The sequence below is a fragment of the Sinohyriopsis cumingii genome, chromosome 12 (genome assembly GCF_028554795.1).
Source record: "Sinohyriopsis cumingii isolate HCF-2022 chromosome 12, ASM2855479v2, whole genome shotgun sequence".
NCBI classification, from domain to species: domain Eukaryota; kingdom Metazoa; phylum Mollusca; class Bivalvia; order Unionida; family Unionidae; genus Sinohyriopsis; species Sinohyriopsis cumingii.
The window spans coordinates 125,665,575-125,692,741 of record NC_142972.1 but is presented as its reverse complement, the minus strand read 5'-3'; the positions used below and the strand labels follow the sequence as shown (position 1 = coordinate 125,692,741).

General features: G+C 36.2%; 1 protein-coding gene across 9 annotated transcripts in view; it reads right to left on the bottom strand.

Annotated features, from left to right (window-relative positions):
- Positions 1–1,756: 1,756 nt before the first annotated feature.
- LOC149787407 (uncharacterized) overlaps positions 1,757–27,167 on the bottom strand; it is a 36,791-nt gene continuing 11,380 nt past the window's right edge. For 2 of the 9 annotated variants that reach the window (XM_089978002.1, XM_089978007.1), the window contains 2 exons: positions 10,545–11,347; positions 1,757–8,402 (listed from right to left, as the gene is read on the bottom strand). In XM_089978002.1, the coding sequence (XP_089834128.1) occupies positions 7,445–8,402; positions 10,545–11,077 (1,491 nt within the window). In that variant the 5' untranslated portion in view covers positions 11,078–11,347 and the 3' untranslated portion in view covers positions 1,757–7,444. Of the gene's footprint in view, positions 8,403–10,544; positions 11,348–11,597; positions 11,707–11,728; positions 11,955–15,547; positions 16,581–16,609; positions 16,930–27,167 lie in introns of those variants that run through there. The other 7 variants (XM_089978005.1, XM_089978000.1, XM_089978006.1 and 4 more) reach the window with 7 other exon arrangements.

Genomic DNA, 27,167 nt, shown 5'->3' with positions numbered 1-27,167 from the left:
CAGCTTGTTTCCTCCATATGAAACTCAGTCAATTCAAGCTTTCAAGCTTTCATTTCAAACTCCATATGACACTCAGTCAATTCAAGCTTTCAAGCTTTCATTTCAGCTTGTTTCCTCCATATGACACTCAGTCAATTCAAACTTTCAAGCTTTCATTTCAAACTCCATATGACACCGAGTCAATTCAAGCTTTCAAGCTTTCATTTCCGCTTGTTTCCTCCATATGACACTCAGTCAATTCAAGCTTTCAAGCTTTCATTTCAAGCTCCATATGAAACTCAGTCAATTCAAGCTTTCAAGCTTTCATTTCAAACTCCATATGACACTCAGTCAATTCAAGCTTTCAAGCTTTCATTTCAGCTTGTTTCCTCCATATGACACTCAGTCAATTCAAGCTTTCAAGCTTTCATTTCAAGCTCCATATGAAACTCAGTCAATTCAAGCTTTCAAGCTTTCATTTCAGCTTGTTTCCTCCATATGACACTCAGTCAATTCAGACTTTCAAGCTTTCATTTCAAACTCCATATGACACCGAGTCAATTCAAGCTTTCAAGCTTTCATTTCCGCTTGTTTCCTCCATATGACACTCAGTCAATTCAAGCTTTCAAGCTTTCATTTCAGCTTGTTTCCTCCATATGACACTCAGTCAATTCAAGCTTTCAAGCTTTCATTTCAAGCTCCATATGAAACTCAGTCAATTCAAGCTTTCAAGCTTTCATTTCAAACTCCATATGACACTCAGTCAATTCAAGCTTTCAAGCTTTCATTTCAGCTTGTTTCCTCCATATGACACTCAGTCAATTCAAGCTTTCAAGCTTTCATTTCCGCGTGTTTCCTCCATATGACACTCAGTATATTCAAGCTTTCAAGTTTCATTTCAGCTTGTTTCCTCCATATGACACTCAGTCAATTCAAGCTTTCATTTCAGCTTGTTTCCTCCATATGACACTCAGTCAATTCAAGCTTTCATTTCAGCTTGTTTCCTCCATATGACACTCAATCAATTCAAGCTTTCATTTCAGCTTGTTTCCTCCATATGACACTCAGTCAATTCAAGCTTTCAAGCTTTCATTTCAAGCTCCATATGACAATCAATTCAAGCTTTCAAGCTTTCATTTCAGCTTGTTTCCTCCATATAACACTCAGTCAATTCAAGCTTTCAAGCTTTCATTTCAAGCTCCTAATTTCCTCAGCCTATACTCTTCCTTTAAACTATTTTTGTCTTTCCTCTGTCTCTGCTTTAATCTGTTCATTGTCTGCCAATCACTGTCATTCATGATTACATCCACTTTATTAATTCTTCTATCACTTACACGCTTAATGTGTTTGTTATGTTTCTATTTTTGACACATATTCGTCATGTGTTAAACAGTCCTTTGATTTATTTGAGCTAAATCTTTTCCTTTTTTGTTTGAAATTAAAATTTTTGAAACAAATATTTCAGCTTATTTGATTTATTAACGTTTAATGCATTTCAATATTTGCAGTCTAGAATTATTCGATTATTCATTCATTTTTTCCATATCAGAACCTTTGAATTTAATTCAGCAATATTTCTCTTACAAGTTTTTGAATTATTTATTACAATGTTTCATCGGAAAAAATCTCCCGATTTCAATGCTCTGATACATTTCCAAATTTACACCAGTGAGCTAAAATCATATTTTTCACTTTCTTATATATCATAGACTTTAGATGCGGACTCATAGGCTGGATGGAACAAATCTTTCGCATACTGTAATTTTAAAAAAAAAAAAAAAATTGTTTTATATTTTTCAGTGTCCACGGAGTGCTACTCGATTTGCTCGCCGATCTTTTACATCACATCCATGGATCATTTCTTTTCTAGAATTCGTATGCAAAGTTTTCTTCATGAAATTTTTTTTTAGTTGTGATTTTGATGATTTCACAAAATGGTTCTTAAAGAACATTAATTTCTACCAAGCTCTACGTGTGTTTTCTTTTCAATTGTTTAGCTGTAGCTACGGGACTTTGTTTTTTTTTTTTTTTTTTGGCATATAATTTGTTTATTATTAAACGTTATTTTAAATGACAAGGTCGTTCAGTTAGTGACATTTTAATTTTACTATTTATACATATTGGCAAATTAAATTAGTATTCAGTGATATTTAGACTCTTCCTTTTAGGTCTTGTTAGTGACATACTCATTGACTCAGTTTTAACTTGTTTAAATAGTTTTCTTTTCCAAGTTGTGTTCTTATTGTCCATACTTTGCAAGGGACACTTGGAATCTAAAAAACAAACAACATACAATGTTTAATAAAAACAACATACAATGTTTAATAAAAACAACATACAATGTTTAATAAAAACAACATACAATGTTTAATAAAAACAACATACAATGTTTTAATAAAAACAACATACAATGTTTTAATAAAAACAACATACAATGTTTTAATAAAAACAACATACAATGTTTTAATAAAAACAACATACAATGTTTAATAAAAACAACATACAATGTTTTAATAAAAACAACATCAAAAGCAGTTGGATGAATTTAAATCGCTTAAATCTTCCAAACCCGAAAATACGCTAGCAGCAAGAAAGCATACAGTAACTAGAGCTGTGAAATATTGTGCAGGAAGGTGTAACCAAATCAGATAAATGAAAACCAAATGAAACATTCAATCTTGTATCAAACGAAATAAGCTTTAAAGAGAAAAAATGTATACATCTAGCAGACTTGACAAACCAACCGATGAAATCTGAAATGATATATGTTGAAATAAACAGAGGATGATACAAAAATTTGTACGATATAGATGAACTTTACTAAAATGCTGAATAAATGAAAGAATTATCGAAGCGAGAACAAACATTGGACAGGTTTCTTTTTGGATAAGTGACTACATAAAATATTTATATCGGCTGTATAGCATATACAATAGACGTGACCTATGCAACAGTCAACTGTTTAACACATTGTGCATGTTGAGTCATCATCGTAAATTAAAAAACAGTTTCAAAGCTCGCAATAATTATTACATATCAGGTCTGATTTAACAGCAATAACAATGTTTGCATCGCTCTTTTGTATCTACATCCTTATACACAATGTATACAGTGTTTACCATCCTGTACAAGTCGATAATGTATTGTATTTCATGTTTCAGTTTCATTACGCAGGACGTTAGCTCTTGAGCAACGCCGTCATGTTGTAATTATACGACCTCAGCCAGATAAATCTTTGTGCACATCGCTTTAAGAACACTACCAAATATAGTCATTTATCAGTCTCTAAAGTAAGTGTACATTAGAACGGGTCAGGCTACTTGTTTATATTTAAAACAATGACTATTTTTGCATATGATTGTCGACTTCGTACTTGATAAGACTGCAGATCTGACCCTCTACTACATTGCAACTCTACTCGACTACCTAAGCGTTGGGAGTGTATTTTATTATGGATTTAGATGACGTTATTAAACTTATACCACAGTAACATTTGTAATTTATTTTATTCCGTAATGACTCCATTCTCACTATCTTTAAAATTATTGTCTAAACATCTGATGCAATTAAGCATAGCATTAGTTGATCAAAATCAGATGGATATGTTTGTTCGTGACAAAGTAAACGATTTTTTCATCTCAAAACTCCCCAAAATAGATACCAAATATTTTTCTCGTCCATTTAATTGATAAATGTATTATTCAATATATTTATTAATTCGAGAATAGAATACGATCGCTACTGGCGCACTATATATTACGAATGTTAAGAAAATTTATTTATGTTATTAAAAAAATCAAGAAATAGCTGAACTACTGATCAGCTTGTGAAAAACCTTCAACAGTTAGTAGCTTCACAATGCTGCAGAAATTTGACTTTCTAACCTACTAATGACAGCCCTTTCTTGTTGACTAGTGCTAAATTTGATTTTGTTTATCTTTCTTCAAACGAAGTATTTCACAACGTTGTGCAAGTGAGTTTAAAAATGCATTGACGAAGGGCGTGTATCTAGTTTAAAGGCGTGAAAAAAAAAAAAAATTGAGGTATACCTATCAAACGTACCAAATGACCTAGAGGGTATACCGCATATGTGACAGCACTGTTGCGTATTTTGTTAATCCTAGAAGCTATTATAGAGTATAAGCAATAGCCGTGTGAACATTAAACGATATCTTTTTCACATGAAAAAAACATACTTATGAAAAGATGTGAAAATTATCTTACGAATATTATGTGAAAATTATTTTACGAATATTTGTTTTTATTTCACATGTATGCATATAGCAAATATGTTTATTAAGCACCTACATATGATGAAGGAAGATAGGCACCGTGATGGTCTGAAATTCAGTTTTGTCTGAACAAGACTCTTGACTATAGGAAGTTACTGACTTTTATACATTATTGCTGTATGTATATGCCCTGAATACCATGTGAATTCTACTAAATTTCAAGTCTAGTTCAACGAGACACTCTCTTGGCTCTGTGAGACCATTCTCATAGGACGGTCTAATTACTATATGCTTCATTGATTTCTGTTATCGATTGCAGAAGTAAAACTACAAATACATCCGTATCTAACATGTTATGTATCTATTTTCTGCTATCATTTAAACTCAGAAAACATTGAAAACTTAAAAGGATATAATTTTGCACCACTACCGATGCAACAAAAGTGTCTCAATCAACCAATAAAAATGTCAATGTGTAAGACGTCATCTTCTCAACAAAAATCACTTAAGGTTCCTCTCTACGGTTATTAAGTACTTCTGAACGCGAGGCAGTTATAAGGTGATGCTAGGTGCATTTACAACGAACATAGTGGAGATGATCTTGTCAAACATAGTGGAGATCATTTTGTCAAACATCTATGCTACATTCATGTATTGTAACTGAAGTTTCGTTATCATATATGGTATTATGGAAACTAAGAGCTGCCTAAAGCAGACATTTGATCGGAAAGGCTTATCCCATGTGCTTGAACTAGTTCAAATTACACTAAAGTTATAAGGTATTAAAACAGGGAAGAAATTTTGCTAGAGTAGAAAATACCAACTTCTAAAAAGGCAAATACAATTATAAAAAATATTTTAACACACACACACAAAAAGAAACAAATTAAAATAAAGAAAATGTATTGGGTTGATTAATGTTTCCAATTTACTTCTGAGTTCCAGGAAGTAAAAATGACCAGTCGGAAATGATAGTTTCTAGAGAGTTGCACATCTAAAGACAAGTGGTGTTCTCTCTAAACCACAGTACACTCATCAACCATACACCAAAATAATAGGAAATAAAAGTTATTTTTGCAATATACACTATATTTTTTAAATAATTAGGATAGGCAGTGGGGGACAACCCAAAAAATTCTTTTTCTTTAAGAATCAAACCCTGTACAAAATATGAAATGAGGATAGGAATGAAAGACATCAAGTCATGTCATCAGCCAATCAAATATCGTTTCCGATATTTCGGAAAGTGAGTTTCTTGCGTTATGATTCCAACTCTTTTTTCCCATTTGTTTATCGGACCTTCTAATGGGGATGATCTATCTGATGGGTCACTGGAAAGTCTGGTTCAACGAGACTACCAAATTCCATCTCGCATACACTTCGACGGAGCGAAGCAGCGTAAAAGGGAGAAGTCGCCAAAAATGACGGCGAATTCAGTCCCACACTACACTATGAATGGCAAAGCAGAATGACGTTAGAAGCAGTATAACATCTTTTTGAAATTATCTGCACAAGTTCAGTAAAAAGCCGTGTAAGTTCATGCTTGAAAAAAAGAACCCTGGAAATGTTAATCCAAGAATAAAATCATCTGGATTGAACGCTCTGGCGGTGTTTGGTGTGCACATGATATCATAAATCACTCAATAACCCTTAAAAACTACTATTATATTGCAACTGAGCTGCTAGTACAAATCTTGAATGTTTTCATTGCCAGATACGTTATTATGATTTGATATCCATTGCTATCTTTCAGGCTTTATCACCATTAGTGACTTTGGTCATTGATAGCGTCAACATCCACTAAAGAAAAGTGGTAGGGGTCATTTGTTTAATAAAAGAGCGCACAGAGATCGCACAGTCAACATTTGGGGGATATAGTATGCAATTCCGCACTCTGTGTGCAGCAATGTTTACATTGACAAACAGTTTGTGCGCCAATCGATTGGTACATAATATAATTAATCAGTTTGTCCGTCAATCGATCAGTAAATAACATAATTAATGAGTTTGTCCTCAGTCGATAAGTACAAAACGTAAATTAATTCGTTAGTTGAGAGATACATTACATAATTAATGAGTTTGTCCTCAGTCGATAAGTACATAACGTAAATTAATTCGTTAGTTGAGAGATACATAATATAATTAATGAGTTTGTTCGTGAGTCGATAATTACAACAAAATAATTAGTTTGTCACTCAATAATTGATCGGTACATAACAATAATTAATCCATTTATCCGTCGATCGATAGGTACATAACATTAATTAATCCATTTATCCGTCGATCGATAGGTACATAACATTAATTAATCAGTTTGTCCGTCAAATGATAGGTACATACCATAATTAGTTCGCAAAACTGCAGTTAGTAGTGAGAAATCATGGATACAGAGAATACAAGTTGTCGTTTCACATTGAAAAATGAAAAAAGGAAGTAGAGGAATAGAACATGGAATAGATAAATAAACAATTTAATTGCATACCGTAGTAATAATGAAACCACTTTTAAAAAAAATAATCACAAATGACAATGAAAAACATTGAAATTTCAGTCCTAATCGATACTGAATTACTTTTACGGCAACAATTCATAACGTGTTCGAATGTATACACCCTTAGCACAAAATGTAAATCAATACTCCAGATTTTATATATAGAAGAATTTAAACTTTGCTCATTTCTAGAAATATGTTCTAACGAAATAAACAATATTTATGATGTGCCAAATGATACAAGCAAGGTTTAATTTAATTTCCCGTACAGAATGCAGAATTATGATATGTCTTTGGAATGATTAAATAAAGACTACTCAATTACGTCAGGATATAATAATAACTTACACAAGAAAATACCGTATAATATCATATGAGTGGTTTTAATGATTACTCAGCGGATGTCTTTATGCGATCGTGACGTAGACGTATATCACATTTTTGTATCTAATTTTATTCCATTCCTATTTTTAAAGAATTAATTTCTTGACAATGTGGGATGGGGCACATTGTTTTACCAGTAACCAGCTCTTTCTGTTTCATGGCGTACTTACAATACTTATGACAGAATCGCACCTGCTGAAGTTCATAAGTAAGTGTTGTCCAATAAACATCACTGAAAATGGTACAGAAATAAAAACGGTACATATTTCCACCGAATCAAACAGTTTTGTTGTTTTACAGTTTTGGAGACTAAACTGTTACACTGAACTAAATTTGATTTGCAGCTGTCAGTCTGCTGTTAGAGATCGAGAGGGACACCATTTAATCTTGACCAAATGCTTCGGACTCGATGAACAAGTTCATCCTGATAAATAAGCAGCCTAGTGTCCACTACCTTCGTCCCTACCCCCGGATTAAACCAATTTCTGTAGTGATGAAGTAACCCAATGTTGGGATCAACACCAATGGTTTCTTGTTCGCTTCTATATTTCCAAATATCATGAATTCTAATGCTAATAACCTCTTCCGGATTCACCATGTACTTGCTTCTTTGTCCCTTAGGGAGGATTAGGTTTTCTCTTTGTAGTTTCTTTAAGGTTATAAGATTGTAACTCTCAACGTCACTTAGATAGCCAGGATTGACCAGCAACTTATTTCCAGAGGTATGATAATCAGGCCAATCCTTTCGGAAGAATGTGTTGAGAAACGTGTATCCGTTTGCCCTAGGCAAGAGCTTCAACATGTCCCACCAACTGTAGCTACCGTTGCTTCTTGGAATTATGAATTCATCGAGGTCGATATTAATTAAGAACTTTGTGTTGGGCCTACTTCTGTACAGGCAATCATTGAGAGCTGCAGTTTGGCCATAATATGTGACTTCAGATTTTATATCGGATGGTGGCCAAGTATCCACTGCCATCGGAAGCGGCCATTGTATTACGTCTACTAATCTTCGATCCGAATACAGTTTTAGCACTTTACGAATGTTGGGTGAGGATGAGTAATTATAGATGACAAAGAAGTCCGCACCAAGAATTCCGTTGAGTTCCAACCACTCAACTAGTTCATAGGCTCTGCTGTAATTTATATTAAGGGGAGACAAACATATCGTAAAATTCCGCTTCGTCTTAACCTGTTGTGACCGCGGCATCACGGAAATAATATTGTATGGTTCCTGACATTTAGCAGCCACCACGGAAACGACTGTGGGTACTTTGTCATTAGCTACTGGGCACAAGTAGAAGACTTCTTGATATCTGAAATTAAATAGAAGCCATTACCTTTTACTCTTAATTTTGAAATAATTGTTATTTTTACATCGGTAAGAGTTCCAGCAATCCAGGATCACTTAAAACTTCTTAGTTACATTGTCTAGCGATACGTCTAGTTGAAATATCTATTATCATGTAGTCGTTTCGTAGAGGGCAACGAAAAATATATCATGTCACTAACTGATTATATATATATATATATATATATATATATATATATACAGTACTACCCATTTATGTCGACATCACTTATGTCGACAAGCCATCTATGTCGACAAAAAAAGTCCTAGTTCCGTGGTCTATTATTCCTACCAAATATGTAATGCTTATGTCGACGTCGAGATAATAACAAAAAACACATGTCGACAGAAGCCATCGGTCTCAACTTGAACAAATTCTTTGTTTTCTTATCGTTTATCTCAACAAGCCAGCAGTTATTGATGTCCACAAGGCTTTAGTTTTGCCGTCGCAGAGGGCATATGTTTGGTCTTCTGAAGTTTGTTTCCGCGGTAACTTCAACACGTAGCATGTGCACATATCATCAAAACAATCCACCTACAATCTTTTATAAAACACTGCACCCTTTATCAAAACACGATAGTTACAATCTTTTATAAAAACGAAGCACCCTTCATGAATACAAGCCAGCCAAAATCTTATAAAAACAACGCACCCTTCATTAAAGGAAGTCGGTACCAAATTTGTATATAAAGGCTGTGAAATCGGATCAATTGTTGCATTTCAAAAGTTATCTGAGATTGGAATAAATCAATTGTATCTTGCAAGTTTCGTTTTCTGTTGGAAAAAAGAACTTTATACTTGCTATGGCTAACAGCGGCGGCGTTTTCATTGTGGGATAGTTTGACCAGACTTTTTTTTCACAATCAGACTCAATCAGACTAATATATCGAAAGAAGGAAATGAACATTTGGAAACGTTGCAGCGTCTCACACAGAGAGAACACCTATCAAGGCTAAAACAGACGTTTGCATACAATTCAGAACTATCCGCTTCTCCGCCCGTTATGCTAAAGGGATCTAATTATAATTACCTTAAATTTTAATTAAATTACATTTGAATTTAATGTATTGAATATTCTTAATTACATGGGTTACTCTGTTTTACAAAAGTACCATTTCTATGCTTAATTAATTAAAAACTTGGTGACTTCTTTTTCATTTCCCTTTGAGTAACCTCTTTTCTTTGTGCAGCCTCGTTAAGTTTGCCTCTGTTGTGTCAGGCAACCCAAAATCTAGAGCAATGTATGCACGTGCAGCCACGTGCTGCTGGCATGTTGGTTGACAGTAGATTATACAGTATAGCTAAAAGGTAGTTGTTGTTGTTGTGGGGTTTAACGCCATTTTTCAGCACATGATAGGCTATGCATGGCGGCCAGTATTAATAGTGGAGGAAGAACCCGGGAAAACCCCGGGAAGAACCACCGACCCACGAGAAGCTGCTTGCAAGCTTTCTCACATACCCACATTGGCTGAATCCGAGACTCGAATCCACGCAGACAGAGGTGAGATGGCAGTGATCCGTAACGGAAAGTGCTTTAGACCACTCGGCCACTCGGGGCCCCCTAGCTCAAAGGTAACACAAACATAAATTGTCCGAATACCAGTGTTCTTCAAACTGGTTTTGTCTTTTGTTTTAATTTAATTACATTTTCAATTGTTTATTTTCACAATGTAGATCTTACGCACTGATTAAAAGTTTCCCCAAACTGACTAATTTCACATATATGTACAGCTGTATATGCTAAATGTATATTTTTTCACCCCCACCACCCGTCTATAACACTTATCTCGACAACCGCTTATGTGAACAGTATTACCCCAGACCAGACCAGAGGACGTCTAGATAAGCGGGTAGGACTGATATATATATATAATGCTAATTACTTTTGCACCGATGAATAGTAGTGTACACAAAATGTTACACATAGACACTATACTTGAGAACACCTGCATATTTTATAACTCCTCAGTTCTACTACTTAATAAAATTGACAGAAAAAGGGCTTTTGAATATAGGGAATATAGCAGATAGAAATTTCACACACGATATGTATAATTAGGATTCAGATGAATCTGTTGGCTTATATAAATTATAAAAAGATGTTACCTTTTCGAGGCCCGATTGGCAATAGTTGTAACGCTTCCTCTCACTATCTCTAAACGGTGCGTGTCTGACTGACTCATGTTTGTCTTGCCCATAAACCATATTTGACAAAAGATTACGTTAAATTCACCTTGACTCAGACCGATTAATCGAATATAAGGTTTCCCGTTTATGTCATCGTAAAAGGCAGAGAAAACATACATTTTTGTTGAGTTTTCAATAGGAAGCCATTTTTGTTCATCTCGGATATTTATCGGCGGTAAAAGTCCTGGACACTCCAAGGAATAACTGCGTTTGTTGGCGTATTCGGGATAATGAGAAGTGTCATTTGCCCTAATAACACCTATAGCTGACGTGGAAGGTCTTAAAACCTGGATTTCTAGGTCCGATATGTTTGCAACAAACGACGTTAAACTTTGTACTCGAAGAGAAGCTGATGACTCTATGAATAGAGTATAGTTCATCCATAAACACATTATTATTATTAAGACAAAAAGGGACAGGCCAATGGTAGATTGCTTTTTTCTTAGCAACATTTCTTAACTCCTATGTCAGTTCAATTAGTTATCTTTAAGGTTGTATGATTTAACGAAGTGTCATCGAGATTAGCACTGTTGCATCTCCACCTCCTCCATCGATATTATATTCTCGTCTACAAATACTTCTTGCTAAAGTAATGCAAGCCTAGTATCCCATTCTGTCGGTTAGGTTGCTCATATATCAAATCCATGTGTTATGCTTCTGTGTGTTGGGGGTGTAGGAGAGCTACAATACGATTCCATACCATCACGGGAGTCTTCTAATACCTGTAAAAACATTTAAATGAAAAAAATATATATTCTTGAAAGTCTTAAGAAAGACAGCTGTCGAGTCCGAGACATGGAAAAGAAGATAGATAGATAGATAGATAGATAGATAGATAGATAGATAGATAGATAGATAGAAGGATAGGATAGGATAGGATAGAATAGGATAGATAGATAAACAGATGAACTTGCATACCGGTTGTCACCAATCTTAATTAGAATTAACGCTTTGTCAACAATGTGAACTTACATTCTGATTATCACCACTCAAAACGTATCACAACTGTGAAACTGTATCCTAATTATCACCACTCAAAACGTATCACAACCGTGAAATTGTATACTAATTATCACCACTCGACGGTTTATAGGCCTACTCACATGTTCTATCCTTTGTGAAGTCTGTTGGTTCTAAATTTTAAATACTTCCGGCGAAGCGTGTCTTTTCGTGTATGTACTATCAGTTGCATCAAGATATTATTTATCTTCAACGTTTTATTCATCCATTTAAATTATCCTTATCTGTCAGCCATTAGGTGAATTAGTCATCTGTTCCTGTTTAACTATGAAGTGCATGTTACGCCCGGTATAAAGTGGCAGAGGGAATCTACAAGTGAATAATGATTGTAAATCAGTGTCAACTAAAGGGTCACGCAACATAAAAGTATAGAAGATGTAAGTAATTATTTATCCCGATAACCAAACAGGGTTTATAAAACAGTATCAAGTCGGACTGGCGGTTAATATCCACCTCACCCAACCCCCGTTCAAGCCGAAGATGTCGCTCATGATTTCAGGTCCTGGGGGTTAAAAGGAGTCGCCTAATCCACCAAGTGGGTCAGTAATACATTTGCATTATCTGCGTTATGTGAAATGAACAGTGATTCCGAGACAATTTAGGAAATTGAAAGGACTAACTGTACACTTGCATTTAATATGGTGATCGATAGATTCAAATAAAGCATGCCAATTTTCGCAATGAATAAGGAAAATACTATCGTGCATTCAAAACGTTGAAAGGTGGTCTCAGCGTCTTTTCCAATTCTTATGTAAACAACACCAAGAAAATAAATAAATCAGATCCTTATTTTCGGTAACAATTATCGGGAAAAAATCTCCCCAAAAGTATAAACCGAGTTCTCTAAAATGGTAGATGAATGGCCCAACCTCTTTAAATAATAATAATAATAATAATAATAATAATAATTTTTGATCACTGATCACACACGAGTGCGCGCATTAAGTTACCATAAGGTACCCCAGCGAGAGGAATGTCACGACCGGACCTTGATCAGTAATCTAACAAACCAATATTGCCATACAACCATACAACTCGTTGTTCATATGATTTAAACATACGACATACGAACTTTGACCAGTGTGAGCCTCACACAAGAGATTATCATATGCGCTCCACTGCTGGATAGATCAAAGTACAAAGGCAACCATTTACTCAGCTTTCATTGTCTGTAAATCAGATATCTGTTTGGAGTTTCTAATTCACCGATCCGTATATGTCCGAGGAATCGCCGGTGGTTTTCCATTTCTATCACAACTATTTCGAACTAACCCACGCTAATCGTTTTATCCTCGATAGCCATCGAGTACAGTTTGGTAATTGTATTGATGCTATTTTGTGCCGCCGCAAGAATTTATGAATAGACACGTATTCGCAAATTCAGCCGTAACAATATTATTTTATCAGCACCGCTCGAGTCACATGTTACTGTTAATTTGGCTCCAACAACACATCAAATCGGTGTACCTATGATAGTTGCTGTAGTTACAATTCTAGCGAAACCGAGGTCAACGGTGGTTGATGCAGTGATTACGAAAATAGCACCTACGACAAAAACGTGTTAATATTTGGCCAGTAAAACAGTTTTCTTGGAGATTTCATCTCAACTACTTTTTCGTGTCGGTATCTTTGAGGATCTGTTATAGTCCTTCTATTAATATTGTCATCGTGGAGACTAAGTACTCGGCAGGTTGGTATTGTTCAGTTGCTATTCGCACACGCTCTTCCAGTCAAGCACTTTTGTTTACTTGTACAGCCGTCATACAATCATAGAAAATATTTCTAGGAGAATATTTAGTGTCAGGCAATTGCGCGTTCCTGGGGTTTGGCGCCAAGTTTATTTAGAAAAACGTATAATTATGCCTTTGCGTTGTGCCTGTAATTATCGTTTTTGTCCAAGAACTGTTACGTAGACAAGACCGTCCTTATTGAATAACAGTTAAGATCTTTCTCATATAAGTTGAGTCAATTTTTAGTTTAACGCAATTGAAGGGGAATGTAACCGGGTTCAATTAGGCGATTAATTTCATTTCATCATTGAAGAAATGTTTTTTTTTTGGTCTCATTTTATGCATGACGGCAATGTATCCTTTTTGTCTGGCATTATAACATGCTAACGCTATGACTCCAAGCCAGCATTGAGTTGGTAGTTGTATATCAAGATGGTTCCAAAGCTTCATTTCTATGCTGAACTCGATTAGATTATATCTGAGAATATATGATGGTCTGGTAACACCATTCCGAAGTAGATATTTGTCGACACGTCCTTTGCCAGGTCATCAATCACCACGTGGGTAAATTCCGCAACACCATCACAGCGTGGTTGTTCAAAATCCATCATTACGTATATGTAATGACGAGTCTAATCTTAAACATAAACACCAACTATACTTAAGTACACAACTGAGTAGATGCTGAGTCCTTCGAACTGAATATCTTCTCCGACGGCAACACTGCCATTGCTAACATCTGATATTGGTAGACCATTATTCACTTGTCATTTTCTAATACTGTTATTGAACCCCGCCTGCGTTTAGTTCCGCTTAAGTTAAACAAGTTATGTTCCGGACTTGCGCACTATTAAAATGTGATGTTTTGTCTATCAAAGACATCTCCAGTACCACTGAAAACAAGTCGACCATTTACTGTTTACTACGCACTCGGTTTGCTTTTCTCTGCTTCATTCGTTAATATTCATGTAACTTGAAATGATGAATTATAACGTGTATTGGAGACGGTAAGGTTGATAGCAACTGGGCGGCCTTTACATTGATGCAGTCTTTGATAGAAGTAACCGATACAACAGATTCTCTGATTCCCCCACGTTCGTTGATTTCGACCAGGTTTTTCGTGACTGCTCCTCAAATAAACACGTTAGACGTTTTAAGTTTTCCCGTTTGATCTTGGAAAATAACAAGCTCGCCCGGGTCGACGTCGACGTAAACCCGGCTTTTAAACTCGATCAAATCCATTTTGGTGGTAAACCGGCTCAGGTCTACTAAATGGTCACGTCAGGTTGAGTAGCGTCCGTAATTGTTAACATACATTTGTACTGTTAGACTATATTCGAAGTGATTATGCAGAATCAACAAGCACTTGCAGGATTGTTCTCTGGCAAGACTCTTTTGTTGGCGGGCACATAGGGCCGAATGAGGATGATTGATGCGAGTAGAGAAACTTCGTCGTGGTTGTAATTGAACAACCTAATTAACAATATTGCCTTATCACAAAGTTAAGGTTATAATAATAATAATAATAATAATAATAATAATAATAATAATAATAATAATGTTAAGGTTATAATAATAATAACAATAATAATAATAATGATAAGTTAATGTTATAATAATAATAATAATGTTAAGGTTATAATAATAATAATAATAATAATAATAATAATAATAATGATAAGTTAAGGTTATAATACTAATAATAATCATCATCATCATCATCATCATATTAATAATAATCATAAGTTAATAATAAGTTAAGCCTAATGCATCTTGCGGAAATAAGAAGCACAAAAAATAATTGCATAGTCATATTAAAAATAATGCTGCAAAGTTAACTGGAATAATCCGCGTGTGACTAAACCAAACACAGCGTAATCAGCTTAATTAGGTCCAACCAAAGAATACCTGAGCAATATTAATGTTATCCAAGTCAGAGGTGACACAAATACAAAAACCGGAGGAATGTTTCTATTTCTCGAAACGACTCCCGCCAACAACAGAGTCTTGCCAGAGATCCTTAATTGGGGAGAGGAGGGGAACCAACCAGATTAGTAAAACATGCATGAAAGTACAAGTCGTCCACGGACTGTTTAAACAATTGCATGTGTTCTAATGAAAAGTAATAAACTGGGAACAAATGAGTGAAGTCGTATTGGGAAATTTGCTGACCTGTGTCAATGTTTTGATGCTGGTGTATCCATAATTTACGATATCCGCATGTGACTTGATTCTCTGCAAGTTAAGCAATATTTCTTCGGTGGGTTAAACTGCAAAGAAACTTAATACACTCATAATTTATCAAATATCATGCCATCATGGGTTTGATCGTTGGCCAAGTTTCATCTTGAAACGCCACAAACACGTGTTTTTATGTGCAGAGACCATGTTGTGTACTTATATTTCTCACCCTTGCGACAGAGAAATCTAGCTGTTTTGGTAACCTTACTTTTCTTATCTCAGTCTAATCATCTCAGATCAGTCGTCTCAGTCAAGGTGTCAACGCACTCAGAACTACTTTAAAAAAAGAAACCATTGGTGTCATCATCAGTTTCTGACGTAGTTGTTCTAAAATCAAACAACAACAACAACAAATATATAACAAAAACATAGTAACTTAAGGTCAATCAAGCTTCGAGTATACACCATACAAAACATTTCGAGAGAGACAAAGACACACACGCACACGATATCGAGCTATTTGGTATTATGCTAGTTCCTTCCACACAACATGGTCAGTTTTATTCTATATGCAGGCCTAACTCAGTACATTTTCAGGTCAGCGTCATTAAATGTAGTTAAAGCTACCTAACTAGTTTTAAGTACTTCGTGTGAAACAAAGTATACACTGTTAGTTCATTTAATGACACTGACCTTAAAATTGCCTGTGCTACAGATAGAATAAAATTCTCAATGCTGTGTGGAATGAACTGTGACAGAAAACACTGATCCATGCACATAGACTATAGACCTATACACTTCACAGCCTCGTGGAGAGACAAATAATATAACCCCTTGACTGAAATTTCCTTGTATTGGTCCAAAATCCCAACAAAGATTCTATTAATCAAGGGATACTCAGGCTATACGTATTACTGGCCACAAAAATCTGAACTCTCTCAACAACTACAGAAAATTTAGTAACAGCCAGCAAGGTGTTATGTCAAACAAAGATTTCTTCTAAATTTGTTAAGCATCTCCATTGTGTCCCAGTTGAATAAAAAATATACCTACGATATGACAAATAATGCACTTATCAGCCAGAATGAATCATTTATCCGTCCACACATTAATCCAGAAGCAAATTTCACTAGCACTTGCCATATTTCCAAGACAGAAAAATAAATTTTCAAAGAATCAGTGAAGTTTAGCACATGGCTATCCGCTAGGGTCCATATTTGGAGGGTCTTTCGTATACTGAGGTAATTTTACAATCAATATTAATTACAACATAAGTATCACACAAACAGCTTCACCTCCTCCAAAGAAAAGGAGAGTTATATACGGTAGTGACACAGATCTCTAATTATCCATGAGTTATCTAATGCATTATGTTACTCGTCGTTACAGCTTGTACTAAATATAACTACAGTAGAGCTGTGTACACAGTATCGTTTCATTATTTACCATATAAATTGGAACTGATGAAAATGAAAATTTTCTTGTAATAAATATTAATTATTTATTGTTAATTTCATGTAATATTCATATATTAAATGTGATAATACCTCATTTTTATGCAAAGTTTTATGTTGTTATTTTTCTTTGCTCACTCGTGTAAGCTGTGTACTTCGGATGCAACGTTCACGCTATATTCCTCCTTAACATATTTGTATTAATGAGCCGCATGTAACCATTTGGACATGAACTAGACTGCACTAGTGAAAAGGTCATTTTACTTTAAAAGAAAATATTGAGTGAGAAAAACAATACGTTTGGGGTTGGGACTGAGACAAGGCAAGCCTCATGTGGAGACAAATAATGTAACCCCTTGACTGGGAATTACTTGTCCAAACACCATCATAGATTCTATTTGTCATGTACACTGTCTTTGAACAGTAATATTATTCTCAAGTCTGTGCTGAGTGCGAGAAACGACAATGTTGACGCGGTTGGGAACTTTGTAAACGACAACAAATGCGCTTCTGTGATCAGTGAAGGAACTAGCGTCGGCATTCACAATGTCGACGTTGACAACATGAGTTGGCCTGCATTAATGCCTGCAGTGCCGAATTGCAAGGTTGGAAGTATCGTTGTTGGTTAACACGGCCGAGTGTTTGGGCAAGAAAATAACCCTGTGTATTTCTCTGCAACGCCCCAAAATGGGACCGAAAGGCCTCGCACACTGATTCACGAACTGAGGTCCGTAAAGTTGTAATCGAAAGCCAAGGTTTAAATTCGGGTTTTTACTTTTCATATGGGCACCGCAAAAACCAGTTTCAGCGGGTTGTGGGTCATAGAAAGGTGATTTTAGTTTAAGCTGGATATGCGGGATCTGATCTGCATGTTCGTTTGAGTCCTTGTAAAAAAACAACCCATCACAGATGGACCAGCCGACATCCCGTAATCATCACAATATTTGGCGAGTCTGAGAATCGTCGCGATGGTGTCAACATTGTCTTGCCGATAATTGATTTGATTTCTTTTCCATCGATGGAATAATGTCAAACAATGCTATGATATAATTGATAGTACATTCAAACTTCGAACTAACGGTTATTGTCGGCCTGTGCAAGTTTTCATTCAATTTCGAGAAAAAGAAAGCTTCATACGAAAGAAAATACCTTGATGTGTCCTGAACTTGTAATTGTTTTTAATGGCCTCAAGTACTTAGCTGGGTAAGAATAATACTGAAAATCTTTGGTGCCGTGATCTACCATCACAGGTGAATCCATGTCAAACACAGGATCAAACACGGGATCAAGTGCATCTTTGCATTTTGCTATCGCTTTTACCTGTACATTATAGATTTCTCCTAAACACCCTTTTCTCATCTTCAAATGCAATCCACTTCCCACTGCCAGATTTGAAATGATGGAATCGGTTATACGTTGTCGAGCGGCTTCATTGATGATTTTGCCAATTGGAGTTTGCATTGTTGCTAATGATGACAGTATAATTGCTTTTTGGTGTGCTCGAGTTACTAATCCTCGCAATCGGTCTCGAATCGACTGAACCGCTTGCAGTCCCTGATTTTTAAAAAGACCGTTGCAACAGTTTTGATGCTATCAGCAATTCGCGTTGCATCTTGTTTAGTAATAGCCACAGGTCAATGTAGGTTACACAGGCGCTGCGTGAATAATCGACCACAAATCACCCGTTTCCATAGTGGATAGACTTGTGGACTCTCCGCTTTCGTAACTTCCACCGATGGCGTTACAAGTCATATTAATATGAATAGTTGAGGTAGTCCTGAGAGTGTGGTGCAATAGAGTATCCAGGTCTTCATGGTGCTGCTAGCAGATTTCGTTGGTTTGAGGAAATGTCATTAACATCTCCAGGCGATCCAAGAACTGTTCTTAGCTATGACATTGTGATGTAAACCGCGTACAGTTCAGATTTGATTGAGATGGCAGAACTAAGTGTGGGCTGTTCTTCAAATTGGGAATTGTAGAGTCTTTGACAAATTTTAATAAAATCATCCACCGAATCTCTTCTTTGACTGATTCCATGAGATACGCTCCACTGGTAAGCTCTACAACGTCCAAGGTTGCGCCAGCATCAACCGAGAACTGACATCCATGTACTTCAACGTGCTTATGTATATCTTTTTCATTCTTGAATGTATTGTGGGACATATGTTGTAAAAACTGTCAAATGGAGCATCAAATGAGGTAAAGCATATAGATATAATATACAAACAAACATGAAACTGAAAAATACTACTGTCTGCGGTGAAGCGTGAAATAACCGATGAGAAAATTAGCGAGCGCGACAAAGTTACCCATGGGGTCACTCGAGTGTATCTTGTCAAAACAGCTTTATGGCAGATTTACCTACCCGCACCAAGAGAAATTTCCCATGGATGGTTTGTTGGGAGCACACCAAATGAAGTTCATCAGCTGGACGACTGACGAACGTACAAGTACGCGTTAATCACTGTCCGTATTGTAAGCAGATACAATGAAAACGAGCCGTTGATGTCCGAAGATTAAGCGAGTACCACAGACGCGTTGAACCGTACTTACGGACGCGAACCGTTAATATGGCCACGGCTGTTGAAAGGATTTCTCAGAGCCGTTGCTCCATTATACGTAAAATATTAAGTGCGGGTTTGTCTCAGACATGCTGACATACATCGCGATCGGGGCCCCGAGTGGCCGAGTGGTCTAAAGCGCTCTCCGTTATGGATCACTGCCATATCACCTCTGTCTGCGTGGGTTATAGTCTAGGACGCGGCCAATGTGGGTATGTGAGAAAGTTTGCCAGTAGCTTCTCGTGGGTCGGTGGTTCTTTCCGGGGGTTTCCCGGGTTCTTCCTCCACCGTTAATACTGGTCGTCATGCATAGCATATCGTGTGCTGAAAAATGGCATTAAACTCCACAACAACAACAACAACTACATCGCGATCAACCCACTGTGGAACGATTCAATCTCGCTTGTGAGTGGTACAGCCGGAAGTGTTGATAATGAAATCACATGCGCGATTCGTTAAAACTAGCTCAGGCGAATAGGAAAAAGGCTATCCGTATTACCCTCAAATCATTTTCACAACTACAAATAGAAGCCCTACTCGGAAACAATTTGGTTTGCTATCTGTGTAGATTGGGTGATTTAGAAAGCTGGCAACGTCGGGCTACTGGCGCAATATAGCCCGTGGATGAATTTACAGTCTTGGACCGGCATCATACGCATCCCCAACCGCAGACACAATTGTTAAATACACAGGTTAAGTTCGTAGTTTCTCCTAGTCAACGAACATTTTGGAAAAGCTTAACACATTAGGTGAACTTTGGTCTGGAAGCATTAAAGAGTTCGCACGGGTGTGGGGACAACCACTCGCGGAGCACAGACAGTGCTTTCGGAGCTAGGGGATAATCGTTATTGGTGTGAATATCTAGATTATCCAGATCAACTTCAAAGAAGTCTCTGTAGTCGCTGTTGCTATCATACTCGTGAGTTTGTTCAACTGAAACTCGCCAAAGGACATTGGTTACATCATGTCCTATGCATGGAAGATTTTTTGCACAAGATACATGATGTCGCTAATTTGGGAGGGGGCTCGTATCCCTCCATAGGTGATTCGCTCTGGTGTATTGGTGGTTTGTCATAGAAATAACACCACGGATACTGAGTTTAAAAAATAGAATCTGATTAATATCAGTCTTCAACTGCAGCTCATTTGTTTTTGACAGCTATGCGTCCTATGCCGTTCCCAGGGATGAGAAATAGTGAGCTGGATGGGAATTAACCAATCAATAGCCGTGTTGAATAATGTCTCAATCACATCCGGGAACAGAGCTACATCCGTACACAAATGCAAATCGTTATAGTTGTCAAGATTTTGACAACCAAACGCGGACCAGAAACTGTTCGCGTACATGTAGTCGCTGACAGGAATACATTTACGAGATTGTGATGAAAAAATGCTTTAATAGGAGGCAACTGAATTACAGTAAACTTTTTCCAGTAGCTCATGTACTCGTAGCGACAAATTTATTTACGACTGAACAAAGTAAATATTTCATCGTTGGCGCCACCATATAGATGAATACTCTTAAAACCATCGTTCCCATTGGTTGCAAGTTTGTTTACAAATTTATTCAGGGTGTAATTAAGAAACTGAAACAGGTCAATTAAATGCAGTTGTCTCAGCCTAAATTTACTATATGTCTCCGTGTTATTGGTGATGACACTTATTGTCGAATTAGCCGCTGACACAATCCTTCGCATGACGATGTGGCCATCACACCTGCGTAGGTTACGAAGCGTCGCCGGGAGTTTTGTTTTACCTGGATAAAACCGCACCTTCAGATTATATGCACTGTGCTCTCCTTTCTGTAAATATCAGCGATGTGACAAAGGTCACGCGCTTCATGACCGGTGGGAAACTTACAAATACCACAGTTGGACGTATCATGTCTGCTGTTGAGGAAAGCTGTTGTTGAATCAACCTCACGGCAACCTAGAGCGATTTAAGATACACCTCAACTGAATCCTCACCATTAGACAACATTGGTGGCTCTGTCGCTCCATCCCATCTGACCACAAAGAAACCATACCTACATGAGGCTTGTTCAGCAACTTCCGTTGCATTGGTTTGGTCAACGGAAAGCGAGGCTTCCACGGAAACATTCAAGCATTCAAAGTCCGAGTAGATCCAATAGAAGACTTTCAGTTTTCGTGCATCGCGCTTAACTTTAGAATGCTATTGCCATGCTCTGGCATAATTTGTACGTTGCAGGTTCTCACCGATTCCACCACAGTAATATTCATGGTCCTCGAGCAACTGTTGGGTGGTAGATACATGCATGCATGTAAGGTCTGCAAGGAAACTTTCTACCCTAGTATTTACTATGCTAGTATACCATTCGTGTAAAATCTCTTATCCTCGCTTATTGATACCGCTCCTTAGGGCTATGCATCAATGATAAATCAATATTACACCACTTGCATGAATGTGTAGATACTCGAATATCTATATTTATCTTTAACGGTTATGTATGTCTAATTGCAATGACAGTAGCTGGTACAGGAAAGTAATATTTCCATTGGTCAGAATGTTACCACGTGATCAAAATGAATTGCGTTCATTTCTGTATGAACTGTAAGGAGAACTACTTTTCCACTTCTATAAATAGAGTCACGTATAAAGCATAAGGTAAATTCTGCCAGTGAAGGCAGACACGAAGTAAGCATTAAAGGAAAACAACATTCTTAAATTAAAAAAATAAAAAAAATTGAATAAATTTGGCTTCCATTGGTTGAAGGACTATTATTATGATGACCTGATTACGATCAAGCAGGACAATCTCAAGTGCTATATATAGCTACGTAACAGAAAAACCCCAAACATGTATTACTACGCTCAATTAAGATTTCTGTTGTTTGTTTTTTTTTAAATGGTGCAAACAAAATAACATAATAAATAATTAAAATTTAAATTATAAGAGTTTAACGTTGTTTTTTCTGAGTTTATCGTGGTATAAACTGTCAGTTGCCGACTCACACAGCTTACATAACGCCCTTCGGGCGTTATTTGTCGTGTGAATCGGCAACTGACAGTTTATACCACGATAAACTCAGAAAAAACAACGTTAAGCTCTTACATGTATGTATGTATGTATGTATGTATGTATGCATGTATGTATGTATGTATGTATGTGTGTATGTATGTGTTTGTGTATGTATGTATGTATGTATGTAAGTATGTATGTATGTGTGTGTGTGTATATGTATGTATGTATGTATATATGTATGTATGTATCAAGGTCAGTTTAAAGCAAGTTATAAATTTGTTCAGTCTCTTTTGTCTCAATTTCTTGTTTCAGAATTAATTTGTTCATACTTTACTCTATGTTTTTATTTTTACCTAAAACTTCCAAATGATTTTCTTTGACGATTCAGTCCTTTTCACAGTAGATCGAAGGTTTCATTTGATGTTATTAGTGTCTACTTTAGCAAGACTTTCTTTCCCAGTGACAATAATATTTGTTAGTTAAAGCTGTTGGTCTTTATATTGTCCTCGTTGTCAATCAAGTACTTGTAACATTCTTATATAGTTTTTGTTTTCAGTCCTCTACTTGTAACATAGTTTTTTAGTCCTTGTTGTCATTCTCCGACTTGTAACATTGTTATATGGTTCTTGTTTTCAATCCTCTACTTGTAACAATGTTTTATAGTCCTTGTTGTCATTCCCCGACTTGTAACATTGATATACAGTCCTTGTTGTCAATCCTATACTTGTAACATTGATATACAGCCCTTGTTTATCCCCTTCCTTTAACATTGTTATGCAGTCTTTGATGCTCACCCCCTACTTGTAACATTGTCAGTTTCCTCTTTTAGCGTGTTGCATTTGCTTTGACTGTGTCTTTAAACTAAGTAAAAGAAAATAGCAAAAACAAACAAGTCTTGTAAAATTCAACAAATACTTTATTTCCCTAGAATACAAAGTGAACATTTAAAAAGAACTTATGATATTTGAATTAAATCCAAAATAGTCTTAAACGTTCTATCACAAGACTCCAAATGTATGAAGCTCCTATTGAATCCCAGTGGTGTTCCAAATCAATTCCAATATTTAATGTGTTGATGTGCCTGAAATCTTGAATGTGATAATGTGCCAAAGACCTGGAATGTAGCGATGTCCTTAAAGTCTTTTGATGTATCACAATAATAGAATCCAAATTGTCCTTCACTGAATTCACCATAGTTCCAAATTAATGTCTTAGTCATAGAATGAATTGACTTAGCTTCGTAATGATAAACATCAAGCATAATGAGAATCAAAAGATTTAGTTTAGGAAATATTAGCAGATAAAACTGCACATGAAATCATAACGAAAATTTTCTGTGTCCTTTTATCCAAGGAAAAGTGGCCGTAAACATGTTATAGAATGAGTTGTCTTAGATTCGTAAATATTCATGCCAAGAATGAGGAGAATCCTTTGAAGATTGTTTAGAAAATCAATGCAATTAAAAAAACATTTGCAACAAAAACCTAAACTGTTGACAACGCAATCGCCACCGTCAGAAAAGTGACGGCTATGTTTTGCTTCTCACTAATCTAGGTTCCAAACAAAAGACTGAGTGAAGCACTGAAGGACAAACAGATCAAAAAGACCTACTTTTGCTGATATTTTTGGTACTCATCGAGATGCATCTACGTAGAAATCTCTGTATTACTCTGGGACTAAAATCCATGAAGCAGTGACCTAAATGTAAATCTGACATGAAGTCACTTAATCTTTTCTGATATTTAAGCGGCCTCTTATTATAAGGATTTCATCTATGGAATTTTTAAATCTTAAAAACATAATTAAAGTCATTTGCGACCGTGTTATGCAGGTTTGTGTTTGCTTTATTTGTGCGGGGGATGGGGGTGGGAGGACTCGATCATTTCGTACAATCGTTGACCAGACAGTCATCTCATACGAGCTTACAAAAGACATGTCATATATTCAATAGAAGAAAAAAGTCTAAGAGTAAATACAGGAGTTAACGTAAAGGAATGTCTTGCATATTGACGGGATTTTTCAATACCATAAACGGAACCATCCATCAACGCTGTATAATCCAACAGATAAGATTTAAAAACTAGACAGATGAAATATAATTTCAACACCAATGATTTAATTCAACATGTAAACTTGGAATTGTTGACACAGAACAATGAAATTTAAACTGCTATTTTCTCATTGAACCAACTTTTGTCCGCTACAGTGCCTTGTATTATACTTCCACCGTTCGATTTATCCAATCCTACGCTTGAATGTAATTTACTGACGTTCACTTCCGTCCCAAAACACGCACTTTATTTCTATATGAATCACCACAAAGCTTCGGATGATTTTTCTTGGCCCAAATTCTCAATCCACGAGGACAGCTTTCAGTATTTAAGAGGGGGAATAAGTTAAAATGTTTTCACTTAAAATCTATAGAAATTATTTATTTAAATTGCAGCTGGAAGGGAACAGAATGTGTACTTTCATCAGTTTTTATAGAGCACAATTTCAAACAAAACATTAAAATTCTACTTCTTTTTACCTGCCAGACAAAGCTTGTCTACTAGATTCCACTTTAATAAACAATTCAGCGTGACTTCCGCCAGATGTTCTTAATATGTTAAAACTTGGATGAAAAAAATGTGACATGTCAACTGTCATGGCACCCACCCCCACCCCACACCATCCCCTCTCTCTCTTTCGCTGTCTCTCTACAAATTTTGGATAAATAAAACCTTTCTATATGTTCAAATGATTTTCTATGCTGAGTTCTTGTTTACAATGTACAATGGATTTTTAATTTCCGCTACACTGATTTGTATAGATGTTGTAAAGAAACATTACCTTGCAATTTATTGGCCCACAATTCTCCGCGAATGGTCAGAAAAACAGCACTAGTGTACAGGACCCAATGAAATGAGAAACTGAACCAACGCAATTAAAATGGTTCTAATCAGTCAGATTGCTGAAGATCGTAAAGAAAAACAAAGATTTATTTTTTTTAATGATACATTTCAAGACTAGACGTTTTGTTAAAATTCATTAAAATATGAGCAAATAAATGTCACCACCACCCACCCACCCCCCAAAATGCAAACCGTATCATCCGCTGATCACACTGATGTTTGCTTCGAGTTTATTCGGAAACTTCACTTGTATTCACCAATCAGAAATATCTAGCAGTTTCCTGACAATCTGGCACAAACTGTCTCCGAAGACGGTAGAATCAACATACCTAGGGGGGTGTGTGACTTGGGTTTTTAATGTACCTTTAGCAATTTTTCAGTCATATCGCTACGATGTCTGCATTGTGGCAGTTTATAGTAATGTCTAGCACGGGGGCATCATGCCGCAACCATGTGGCATGATGTCCCACCCAGTCACATTATCCTGACACCAGGCCGACCAGTCCTAACACTAACCTCTTAATGCTGAGCGCCAAGCGAGGCAGCTGTTAGTACCATTTTTATAAGTCTTTGGACCGAATCCACGACCTCCCGCATCCGAGGCGGACGCTCTAACCACTAGGCCACCGGAGCGGTCGATCATACCTACAGCCTCAGTCAGACAATAATGTCAATTTAAACAAAACTTGTGTTGAAAACTCTAGGTCCTTCAGAATTATTTCTTAAAGGTTACTTTTGTTTATTTCTTATTATCTTGTATTGCGTTTCTTAAAATCCAAAATTTTGCTTTTGATTTAAATGGGCAGAAGCTACAGTAATGTGATAAAAAGTTTTCCATACTGAATGTTCTACAGCAACTAGAACACGTTGCCATCTGTAATTCAACAAAACTGCCTCTGTCCAGACTGTGTTGCTAAATCCTCTTTCAAGATCTACCTTTTTGTTTGTTCATTGAATTATATAATTTGAGACTGAAACCAAACTATTTAGTATTAATCGGCTCTGAAAAAAATGAAATCAAGAAGGATCGATGAATTTGTCATATTTCTGATATTTATCGTCTTTTATGTGAATATTTCCAGTAGAAGATGATTATGTAAATTTCTAGCAAAAATAGTGTATATATTTTGGAATTCTAAAAGGTACACATAATAATATTATTAAACATTTGCGATGAGCTTAAATAATCGTACCTGAAGTACTCCGTTCCATATAAACAATATATGCAAATGTTACAGAGTTATGATCCCTCTGCAAGATTGTAGGAATTCCTCAAAAATTTGATTTGTTCCCCCTGCTGGTACTTCCACAGTTTTCCTTTAAGCAGGGCAAATTCCTATTGATAGACAAATGGCGCATGCAACACATCGACACTGGGTAAATATTTCATTATAGAATTATTGATTGTGTTTCATCTCAGCGCAGTGCTCTGAATACCCGGGAAAGGCAATACATTTATAGTTTAATATATCGGTTTCACGGAGTCTTTGTCGATAGTAGAAAGCAGTTTATTTATCTGATTTGAAGGATAAGAATGTCAACTGTTTTGGAGATGATGGAATCTGTGTATGTTTGTGCCTATGTTTGACCTAAAAAGCCAAATTACTGTAATTTTCCTGTTTACGCGAGTAAGAACTTGTTTGATTACCATACAATCAACTGGTGTATTGATCCAGATTGTTATTTTACATTTTCCAGATGTTTGAAGAAAGTGAAACT